General features: G+C 40.6%; 1 protein-coding gene across 1 annotated transcript in view; it reads left to right on the top strand.

The window, feature by feature from the left end:
• Positions 1–11,654, top strand: part of LOC129379425 (rho guanine nucleotide exchange factor 15-like) — a 12,660-nt gene extending 1,006 nt beyond the window's left edge. The window contains 17 exon segments of the mRNA XM_055060199.1: positions 2,371–3,278; positions 3,322–3,589; positions 3,673–3,715; positions 4,223–4,269; positions 4,912–5,093; positions 5,096–5,194; positions 6,132–6,202; positions 6,204–6,257; positions 6,350–6,502; positions 6,626–6,755; positions 8,010–8,084; positions 8,265–8,357; positions 8,438–8,592; positions 9,216–9,377; positions 10,495–10,577; positions 10,656–10,760; positions 11,056–11,654. Coding sequence (XP_054916174.1) covers positions 2,371–3,278; positions 3,322–3,589; positions 3,673–3,715; positions 4,223–4,269; positions 4,912–5,093; positions 5,096–5,194; positions 6,132–6,202; positions 6,204–6,257; positions 6,350–6,502; positions 6,626–6,755; positions 8,010–8,084; positions 8,265–8,357; positions 8,438–8,592; positions 9,216–9,377; positions 10,495–10,577; positions 10,656–10,760; positions 11,056–11,216 — 2,789 coding nt within the window. The 3' untranslated portion in view covers positions 11,217–11,654.
• Positions 11,655–11,761: the final 107 nt, after the last annotated feature.

Here is an 11,761-nt window from a genome sequence, read left to right as displayed (position 1 = left end):
GTTTCATTTACTCTTTCAAGACTCTTCTTTCAGTGCATTTTAGTAAGCAACACAATTTGTTATTTTCTTTTTCCAACTTTTAATACACAAAAAAGCAAAATAAGCTGAAAAATCTAATAAAATGCACATGCAGCGTGAAGCATGGAGGAGCACTTAGCAGTCTGGTATGAATTGTTTTCACATCTAAAATGTACAGTAAAGTCAGGGAGCTGACAGACAGATAGATGGACAGGTTCGGCACTCTCCACTTTTCTGCTCTGACAGTTGTAAACAGGTCAGTCAGCTCAGCTGCTCTGCCAACCCGACTGACTGACTTTAGACAAGGAACAGCAGAGTCTGCTTCTGCTCCTGAGAACCACAAATATTTATGACTCGGGTTAGATATTTAATAATCTAACCTCGGTAAAAATGAAACAGTTGTTATATAATCGTATTTTTGCTGAGGTTCATTAATAGGTCACATGATATTTCATGGATTACTTTTGCCTTGATATAACAAGGGAATCTCTTAGCATATTTTATACTCTGTTTTTTGTCACAAAACCACTAAAGTCTTCTGTTAGTGACTCATTCTCACAAATAAAAGCTCCTAAACTTGAGGGATTCCTAATTGCACCGCTAATGGTGACAGCATGTTGGAGTAGCTCAGTAACTTCCGATATATTCTTTTTGTTTTGATTTTATCGTTTTTACAACTAGGAGTTGATTATTGACTCAAAAACTTGTAATACCTGAACTATGACCCCAAATCCCATGACCCCCAAAGTGTTGAAAATTAAACTTTGTGGCTGTAAACAGAAGCAGAAGTTGACACCATCTCTTCCATGGATGATAATGGACTTGGGACTGGTGGAGGCTGAGGATTATTTTGAGGTAAAGGTTGACAGAGAGAAATTTAAATAGGAGTGGCAAGAGCTGTTTATAAATTTGAAAGCATGCACTGCCAAAAAGTTCAGATGACCTGAAGTACTGGACGGGAAATGTCCAACATGTCAAAGACTAAGGACATACTGGACACGTCCAGTATGTCAAAGGCCATATTTTCCTGTGGTTCTGTGGAAAAGTCCTTGTTAAAAAAATATAAATATCAGTTTAGTGTCTGCATTCATAAATATATCCTCCTTTTGAGTAATAGAACTGCAGCTTGTGGATATGTTTTTCTTTTTTTGGACTTTTTCTGGAGCTCTGCATGTAGATTTAAACTACGTTATTTCACATTCAAAGTATTACTGCACTAATGGATGAGATTTTCTATCTAACATGATCTGCCTTTGCCAAAGGTGGCCAACCAGCTCAGGGTTAGGAATGAGGCACTCTGTCTAGTAAAGGAGAAGCTAAGGTGCCAAAATGAAGGTAAAGCCGCTGATCCGCATTCCAACCCTCGCCTACGGTTTTATGTCTGAGATCTACGTGTAAGATTTCAGCTGTTTGGGAGGAGTCTATTGGAGGAGCTGCTACTCTTTTCCTTTTGAATGAACCAGTTTAAAGGGTTTGGACATGAGCCACATGCCTTCAGGATGGCTTCCAGGGGCGGAGTTGCAGACATGTCCCACTGGGGGGAGGAAGCCCTGGCTCCACTGACCTAAAAATATTGAATTGTTTCGGTGCAGGAACTGTAGGAAATAGCCAGGGGAAGAAAAGCAATCAGCTTTTAATAATTTTTTTCCCCCTCTTATTGTTGTTTTCATGTTGACTTTCTGACCTCTATTAGTTTTTTCCTGGAATGCTCCAACTATTCTCGCTAAAGAGAATCATGTACAACATTACTTTATTTGCAAATGTATTCATAACCTTTAGCATTACATAACAACCACAGACCTCAATGCATATATTGAGTGGTAGACCAAAACAAAACAAGTGTGGTAGAAAACTGACTCTACATCACTGCTCTCTGAACACACTATCACTACAATAAAACACGGTGGTAGCTGCATCATGCTTTGGAGATGCTTTCTAGAGCTAATCCCATTTAGAATCTGTGCGACTTTAAAGATAGATGTTCACAGATGCTCTTCATCAAATCTGTTTTGCAAAGAGTGGTGAGAAGAGTTCAGTGTCTAGATGTCTTCCCCCAAAAGACTTGCAGCTTTACGTACACTAAAAGCTTTTCCTGCCAGAGAGCTGAACGCAAATCTTTCCACTTGTCAATTATGCATTACTTTGTCTTGGTCTCTGAATAAATTCTGACAAAATACGTTGAAGCTTGTGGTTATAAAATATAAAAAAGGCTTAAAAGCTATGAATACTTTTCCCAGAAACTGTAGTGATGAAATGCAGAAAGCTCATTAAAAAATGTCAAAAATGGGGGTGGAGGGGCAAGATGGCATGAAACCAGTCAAAAATGAAGTTCTACCTCTTGTGTGTCTCCAGCACCTGATGGGAAGGAGGTGGAGGATCAAGGGACAGGAGCGGCTGAGGCAAACGCAGAGGACATGCTATATACTCCTCTCAATAGGTGCTGCAACAAATCCTGCACCTGCGTGTGTCACCTAAAGAGACCCGGCATGAAGCTCATATGGGTGCCTGTGGATGAAAACTCTCCAGGTGGGGAGGGTCAGATCAACGGGGAAGAGCGCAGAGAAGAGAAAGATATGATGGGACAGAAAGCAAATCCAATAGAGGCGCTGCAAAGAGAGCAACAGGAAGTTGGAGGACAGGAACAAGAATATGAGTCTGAATTACCAGCATGGAAGACGGAGGGGGAGCTGAAGGCAGCAGGGAATAAGGTGGAAAAGAACCACTCAGAGAAAAAGAGGGATGAACACGATGAAAAGAATGAAGTGGAACAGCAGAAAGGAGAGAAAGCGTTCAAAGAGGGGATGGAGGGAGAACCAAAAGAAGCAGAGAAAACAGTGCATGTTCAGAGAGAAGAGACAGAAGCTGAACAGCCAAAGGAGATTGAAGTGAATGCAGCAGATGGAGCACATCATCTTCCACAGGTTGTGCTCCATCCTGTGGAAGATGATGGAGAATCTGGTGGGAAGGTTGGTGAGAAGATTAAAGAGGGAGAAAATGAAGTGAAGAATGCACCAAAAGATGTGAAAATGGCAAAATCACAGTTCCATCAGTCTCTGGAAATTGCGCTGGCTGGGGGTCTGAAAAAACTTTCAGAGCACGGTTCTGTGGCTGCCATTACTCGCTGTCAGCCTTTACTTCAAAATAATCCTCAGCCTCCACCGGTCCCAAGCCATACCGCAGAAGATGATGAGGGGAGTAGTATCTACGAGCGCCATTTACCTGATGATGATCGGGGCGCGAGAAAACTTTCATCTTCGAGGGTTGACTTGCATGAAGTTCCTCAAATAAAAATACGCCAACCAGCTCGACGGGAGAAACCTGCCCGCAGCACCTCGAACGCCACACCTGAGCTTGAGAACACAACGGAACCACCCGCCATACCACCAAGGGTCCTGTGAACGGTTCTCCGATCTACAATGGCAGCAACCTCACACCCAGTCGGGCCAGACTGCAACCCCCCAAAACATCTCCTCCGTGCAGCCCTCTGCTTCCTCACAGACCCCGCCGGCTCCACCGAAGACCCACTCCAGGAGGACCAGCAATGTGTCGATACAGTCTGCCAGCTTGTCAGGTTTGTACTTTAAGCGAGATCAGAATCTCCTCTTGTGCTGAATTGCTCGTTATCTGAACCAATGCTTGTTTTTTTTACAATAGAAGAAGAAAATAAAAGTAATGGAGAGAAAGAAGACACAGACCCGTAAGTTTTCAAGTTTTGTATTATGTATCTGAGCTGTTTTATAGCTTTATCAAGTAACTACGTTACCTCCAGTTGTTATGAAAATGTTGCGTCAAACATAACTTTTAAAAATTTGGCTTTTTGATTTAACGCCTCAAAATTGGCCTCTGTCTCTTTAAGAAGCTCATGCCTTTCCAATGCCCTACCTTCAGCACTTTGTCACAACAATGCTCCTCTGTTATGCTGTTTATAAACCGTTCTTAAGAGCGTTGGAATGTTTTTGTTGAGGAAATAACATTATAATGTGATATAAAACTCATAAAAGTCAATTTTCCATAACAACCCCTCTATACATAGTCCATGTGAACAGACTACAATTGGTAACAAACCATTTCTGACCGACATTGTGATTTTTCTAAGCAACAATGGGTGATTACAACACATGATGTCACTGATCCAACAGTTCCCCACAAAAGTAAAAGAAGCTGTGATAACTGTTCACGTCTCACTTTGTGTTTTATGTTTCAGGTCTCCAGTCAGAAGGAAGTCTTCATTCAGGTTGTGCCTGACAGACGGTAAGGCTCAGATACATCAGTAAAGTGTCATTATTAACACAAGTGATCCAAGTTGCAAGTGGAGCTGAAAGCACGTCTGGTTAAATGCAAGTCTGTATAGCAACTTCTTCTGGTTGTGTCTGTGTGCAGATAAACAATAGCCTTGCACAATGAGACGCATCCTATTCAGTGGTTCATTTTATTGGGATTTTATGGTTTACAATAGTTTAGATCAAAGCATTTTCATATAATAGGAAGGCCTAGTCAAAGACCAGACCTAACTCCTATATGAAATCTATAGCAAGACTTAAAATATTGGAGTTCACAGATGCTCTTCTTCCAATCTTACTGAGTTTGATCTGTTTCAGAATGAAACTGAAACCATGTTTCATTATACAGGCTACTTACATAGTATTTACTTTGTGGACGTCATGCAATGCTAGATAAATATCAAAGGGAAGTTTATCGGTTTGTTTTATTTTTGTTTACACTTTGGACGCCGTGTGTAGACAGAAATACACCTAGCTGTCACCTGTGTTGTGTTTGAATATAAATAAGGTAATTGTTGCTTTTTAATTGAAGGGATTCATGTTCTTTTCTTAACCATGTCTTTGTAACAATGCAAACTAAACTCATCCTAAACGTGGATTTGTCTCACCTCAGAGCCTCTGTACCAAACGTACAACGACTTCGCAATCCAAAAGGAGATTCAACGACAGACCGTAATCCGAAACATCAGCAAAACTAGCATGGATTATGCTATGGAATTTGTGGCGCACTTCAGCGAAAAACCATCTGGGAAGTCAAATGTCGCCAGAGGGAGCCTGTGCCCACTGTGAGCCCTGTGCCCACAGTGAGTCAACCCACCTTGTGGCAGGAACAGCCAACTGTACAGGACAGTGGACTGCTGGAGCAGCTCACTGTTGACCAGATCAAGTATCAGGAGGTGAGGAGGACAAATACGCTGAAAGCAGGCCAATTATTATTTACAAGTCATAGTCTTACTTTTTAAAAGTGACTCTCATGTATTTCATAGAGTCCTTTCACTTTTCATGTTTTAGCAATATCTGTGTTTTGAGTGTCGGTGACTGTCACATGAGCAGTTTTTCCCATGACTGTTACCATAATGTAACACATGACACATAGCGCTTTATGTTTAATGAATTGATATAGCAGGTACATGTGGATCCTTAATAGGTCTTAAAACATCTTAGATTAATTTACCTAAAATTAAAACCTTAAGAAGTCTTAAATTCATTGAAAAAGGCTTTAAATATGTTAATCACAGGTTTTTAATTTGTTGTGGAAGGAATATTTCATTTTGTATATTCTATGTAGTTTGCTTGTTTTTTTTTTTTCATGGAACTTTGCTGTTAGACAAACATTTGCTTGGGACAGAGACATCGTCTGTGACTTGGGACGGTTACGTCTACCGGTCCTTAGCTGCTAATATAGCCTTACTAACTAGCCAGGAAAGGCTAGCTAGCTTTTTTTGAGTCTATTATGGGTGATTTCTAATTTATCACCAGTTGGCTGGTTAATGTACATCTTAGCCATTCGCTGTTGACAACCCATACAATTTATGTGTGATTTTCTTTTGTACATTTTGTACAATTTCTAATTGTATTTCTAATTTCTTAAAAGGGCTAGGGAAGTTAGTGAATCATGGATAAAACGTGTATAAAACACTTTACTTTTTAAAGTAAGCTGTTGATACAATATTCTAATATATTGAAATATTTACTCACTTATTGGTAACATTTCGGTGGAAGGATCATCTTAAGTACAGGATGTTTGGCAGTTCTTGGAAACATAAACAAGACTGGAGAAGTAATGTAACTTTGTTCTAAGTTTCAGTGTTTGACTTTGATTCTTCTTGGCAGAGCATGTTTGAGGTCCTGACCTCCGAGACTTCCTACCTGCGGTCCCTCTACGTTCTGACTGAGCACTTCATCCTTCACCAATTCTCAAGTTGAGAACATCCTGAAGGTCCGCGAGGTCAGCGAAAGGTGAGAGGTCACACCATGAGAAATGCAGAAAAGAAATCCTGATGCAGCTGGAGCTCTTATCTGGAGATATGTCATAAAACCTTTTGCTGCAGGTTCCGGAAAGACCTCGAAGAGCACATTTTCAAGGAGATTGTTTTCCCAGATATATGCAACATCCTCCACTATCACGCCCAGCACAACTTCTCCACCTACATCGACTATGTCCGCAACCAGACCTACCAGGAAAAGACCTTCAGCCGACTCATGTAAGAAGCAACTTTCACATCACCAGAAACGATCAGCAGCTGTTTGGAAGGCCAGCAAATCAGGGTGACTTGCAGGAACACTAAAGCTGATGCGACGTAATCTGATTTTCTGCGTACCTGCAGGAAGACTAATGAACAGTTCGCCACAGTCATCAACCGCCTTCAGGAGCTGCCTCAGTGTCAGCGGCTGCCCTTCATCTCCTTTCTGCTGCTGCCCTTCCAGCGAATCACACGCATCAAGATGCTCATCGAGGTGAGCAGCATCATGCTGGTTTGGATTTTAAAGACAGAAAAAGGGTGGAAGTCTGAGTTGTGCTTACACTTTAAACTTTAAGCAGTATTTGCATCATAAAATAATTGCAATCTAAAAGATTGTCTAGTTCATAAAGAGCTACATTTGTAGCTCTCTCTCTAAAAAAATATATCTACGCCTTTTAACTTTGTTTCAGATTTAAATGAAAATGACAACCTACCAGGGTCATCTGCTGCGTCTGGAGCACATAATAGAAATTATGGGTTTCTGCTGTAAAATACATCATGTTGCATTTATCACAATATCTAGAGACATTCACTCATTTAAAAACACACCAACAACAGGCTCTGGCACACTATTGTCACTGTTCTAAACCTTTGTTCTAAAGGGAAATAAATACACTTATAAAAGTTGATCAAGACGACTATTAAAGTAAATATGAAATAGTTGGAATATTGAAATATGAAGAACATGGGAAAGTAGGCCTCTTCACAAACTCATATTATTTAGCTAAATCTATAAAAATATCAAAGATAACTCATGGCTGTTAGCTGAAAGCTTAGTAAACAGCGGATGATAATCTGACCAGTGAGTTTACAGTACATGGCAAAGTTATGCAGGATTTCAGGTCCTGTGTCGGGTATTTCCTGTACGTTGTTCCCTTAGTTTTTGAAGACATGATTCACCATTTGTCTGATGGTATTTTCCTGTTACCAGAGAGTGAAGTTGCATTGAGCGTCACAAAAAAACACCTGGAAATAATCTAGACTATTTAGACGTCAACAGAAAGTCTTGTTCATGGTTCAAAGTGTAAAAAAAAGAAATGATGGGTGGTTTAAAACTTTTGCAAAAAGTTGCATAAAAAAACATATTTCACTCATATATGTGTGCCAAATGTGTTAAGTGTGATGATTATGATGTTCTGTACAGGTGACATATATTTCTAAACGGGTTTGTTCGGCTCTGGGTTAGGTGGTGAGCTGAAGAATTCAAACAATTAGCTCCCAAAAGCTTTAAATATTTTCCGTCAGCACATTCAGAGCCGGTGACCCTTCCCGGTCTCGATTTATTTCCTTTAACCAGCAGCGGTCTGTGTTCATCATGCTGTGTGACTGTGAGGAATGCTGTCACTCCAAAGGAATCCTCGCTGCCTCCTGACACACGTGGGCTCGCCTCACCTCCACCACGCGACCTGTTCAGGATACGTATGGAAAAGAATGAGCTGCTTTAAGAAAAGCTTGTTTGTTGTTTCAGAACATCTTGAAGAGAACAAAAGAGGGGACGCTGGAGGAGCAGACCGCCTCCAAGGCGCTGGCCTCTGTCTCTAAGGTAAACAGGCCTTACTCTCCACTTTCCCCTCTGCTTTACATGACTGGAAACCTTATATTAGCTATAGTTGGAGGCGGATATCCTGCTGAGTGAGGAATGATTTAAAGTGGCAGAGGGAGTTGTTTTATAGAGCAAAATAAACATTTTGACTTTTTATTTCCCTCTTGATCAATGACACAGATCATTGATCAATGTAACAGAGACGTGGGAAAGATGAGGCAGATGGAGGAGCTGATTGAAATCTCGAAGATGCTTGAGTTCGATAAGCTCAGGGTAAGCGCAGACAGGGATGCCTTCATTTATGTCCGTTTGGTTAATTATGAAGAGTTTAAACTGCATTCTGTCCTCACCAGGCCGTCCCCATCATCTCTGAGACTCGATTTCTGGAGAAGAAGGGAGAGCTGCAAGAAATGTCAAAAGCAAAAACCTTTGTGAACATGAGAGCCAAGTTCTCTGCGGTTTACCTCTTCCTTTTTAACGACCACCTCATAATTACCGTCAAGAAAAGGTAACATAGAAAAGCTTTTGAAGAAACTTTATCTATGATGCATTAAAAAAATACTACTTTCTACTGAATTCAAAAACCGACATGCACTATAGAAAGATGTACCTCTTTTTTTCCCCCACTATATAATCGTCTTTACATAACCATCAGAGTGAAAACAGGCTACCTTATTAATTACCACTCATGACTTGAAGAACTTGAGCAGTGTTTAACCACCTTTGCTGTACTGCTGGTCTCACAGAAGGTTGAAAATGGTCTGAATGTTTTTTTTTCCTTTGGCTCAGCTTCAGTATTCAGAATCAGTTGGGAGATTTCTCCCGCTGTTTTCCCCTCGTCATGCTGCCGTCATAACATTCCACCTGTGAAAAAATGTGACTACAAACCACTGCAGGCCTTCGACTTTCTGTCACCACTCATGAATTGACTCAACACTTCCTCAAATGTAGCAGGAAATGTTTTCAAAGGCATTTAAGAGAAGAGGCATCTGTGACATGTCTGCTTGCTTTGTATTGTTTATTGTTGTGTTTGTTTTGTTTTTTGGAATGAATTAAATTCCAATTAAACCTCCTTTCAGCTGTTTGCCGTTGACTGAGCTCTGCTCTCTGGTTCTGGTTTGTTGTGAGCAGTTCAGACCGGTACGTGGTGGACCACACTCATCGATCTCTGGTGCAGGCTCAGCCTTTGGATGAGTGTTTTGGTGGCGCAGCCTACGAGAACTGCTTCAACCTCGTCATGCTGGAAAACCACCAGGGACGCCCGATGGAGCGGGTCCTCAAAGCCCCGACCAAGTGAGTGTTTATGTATAAAAGCTAATCCCAATAAGCTTTGATTCAGTGATGAAATTTAAAAACTAAAACACATAAAATCATGTGTTGCAAGTGTTTCTCTTTAGTTTAATGCTCATATTGGCTCATACAGATAATTAAAAATCATAATTCTCTGAACATTTGAAAAAAAATAAGACCTTTAAAAGAGATTTTTTTTAAAACAAACATGTCATATTATAGCTTATCCATGGAATAAAGCCACAGAAGGTCATTGCTAAAGAAGTTTTCTCCTGTCAGCATATCGGGGGAAGTTGAGTGGAAGGAAAAGTCCTTTCAAAAGTTGATGGGGAATTCACACGGGATTGACGCAGGGCTTCAAGAGGCAATGGAAACCTTTTGGATCTAGCCAACTTCACATACTTGGAAAAAAAAAACAACTAATTGAGAAATATACGTAGACGTTGTTATTTCGAACCTGAAGATGAAATGAAGGGAAGGGTTTTCAGCAAAACAATGATCCCAAACACATAAGCCAAGAAAACTCTGAGTTGGTCTCAGAGAGAGAAAATAAAACTGCTACCTGATTGGGTGATCAAAATTTAATTAGAAATCAACCAAGAAGAGAAGAAGTATCAGATGGCATCATGAGGAAAGATGCCGTCTGCATTATGTGAAAATATTAGACCAATATCAAAATATCAGCTAGCATGTTTTAATCTTAGGCTCAAATGGACAGAGATCCCAAGGTTACCAGAAAGTTGCTTTAGGACAATAAAGTAAACGTTTAGTGTAAGACAGAAAATATATAGACAAAGATGACCTACAACCCTGACTCAGTTCCACCAGGAGGAACTGGTCAGAACTTCAGTAAAAGACAATTTCATCTAATACTGAGTAGATGTAAAGTTCTGAATTTGAAGAAAGATATTGTAGAAATCTGGTAATCCTTACCTACCCCGTAAAAACATGAAATCCGATTTGTGCAAAGGATCAGTCATTCAGCGCCCCCCAAAGAGGAACATCAGTAAACCCTGACGCGTTGCATGTTAGCATATCAGAAGCTCTCATCTTGTCATTAGGAGGTGAAGAACTCCAGGCTCTACTTCAGAGTCCAGTCAAAGCTCGTTTGTGTCAACAGGTCGGACATGGAGAGATGGTTGGCAGCTTTCCCCAGCACCACCAAAGAAGACGTCGATGAAGAAGTGATTTATGAGGACTGGGGTGAGAACAGCATTGACAAACAGACCCTGTGTGTTTGGTCTTGTTCCATTCTGACGGTTTTGTGTGTGTGTGTGTCAGATTGTCCTCAGGTGCAGTGTGTGGAGCAGTACATCGCCCAGCAAGCAGACGAACTCAGCCTGGAGCCTACTGAGATCGTTAACGTCACCCGCAAAACCAACGAAGGTAAAAACCATCAAAGACATTTTCAAAACATCATCTTTGATTCTTTTTCTTTCTGCAAATATGAGATTCAAATATAGATTGAATAATTGTATCACATGAACAGATTTGCTTTTGTTTCACTGATCTGCTCCATTCCTTGACTTTATGTGTACACCCCCTTAATCCTCAAACCTTCCTTTAGTAGTTTATTAACTTTGATTTTGACTTTCTTGCATGAAGAGAAAAACCTTCAATCTTCCCTTGTTTGCCGTCCGCCTTCTTCCCCCCCTCCTATTTTTTGTTGTTTCAACTCCAGGCTGGTACGAAGGAATGCGTTTGTCTGACAATCAGAAGGGCTGGTTCCCCGTTGCGAACGTCATCGAGATCACCAACGAGCACGTCAGGAGAAGAAACCTGAAGGAGCGCTACAGGGTCTCTCAGGCTACGATGATGGTGAAATACGGCAAGGTCCGCTGAGTACGTCTGCACCGTACATATGCTTTAAGGACAATAAGACGGAAGATCCCAGTGAACGCTGTTTATCAGCAAACACCTTGTAATTAATCCACTAACTTCTACCACTGAAGCGACGCGGAACTAAAATTAGATCTTTTATTGGAGATGCTAAAAATGCAGCATTCACTTTTAACTATGACTGGAAACTGTAAATGCCAATCATTCTTTGCATTTCTTGAGAAACCAGTTAACGTTCAGTCATGCACATTCTCACGTTTCTGCTACTTCAAACATCCTGTTGACTGTCACTGAGGCAGTGAGTGAAGATCAGCTGATCGCCTCTGGATATTTAAAACCGATTGTGCTGGAATACTACGCCTGTAAATATGTTGAAAAATGTAAATTGTAAAAGGGTGTTTTGATTAAACTAGTGGTTGTACTTTTAATTAAAAAAATAAATTAAACTATCTTAGTCTCGTGTTTGTAAAGGGAACATTTTTATTGAACACAACATATTAATGTCACAGTACAAACGTGAACATATTTAAGATACAACTCAGTAAAAA

Source organism: Poeciliopsis prolifica, unplaced genomic scaffold, assembly GCF_027474105.1.
Source record: "Poeciliopsis prolifica strain line A6 unplaced genomic scaffold, Auburn_PproV2 SCAFFOLD058, whole genome shotgun sequence".
In the NCBI taxonomy this organism is placed as follows: Eukaryota; Metazoa; Chordata; class Actinopteri; order Cyprinodontiformes; family Poeciliidae; genus Poeciliopsis; species Poeciliopsis prolifica.
Note: the sequence above shows the minus strand (reverse complement) of the source record. Positions and strands in the feature narration are given on the sequence as shown.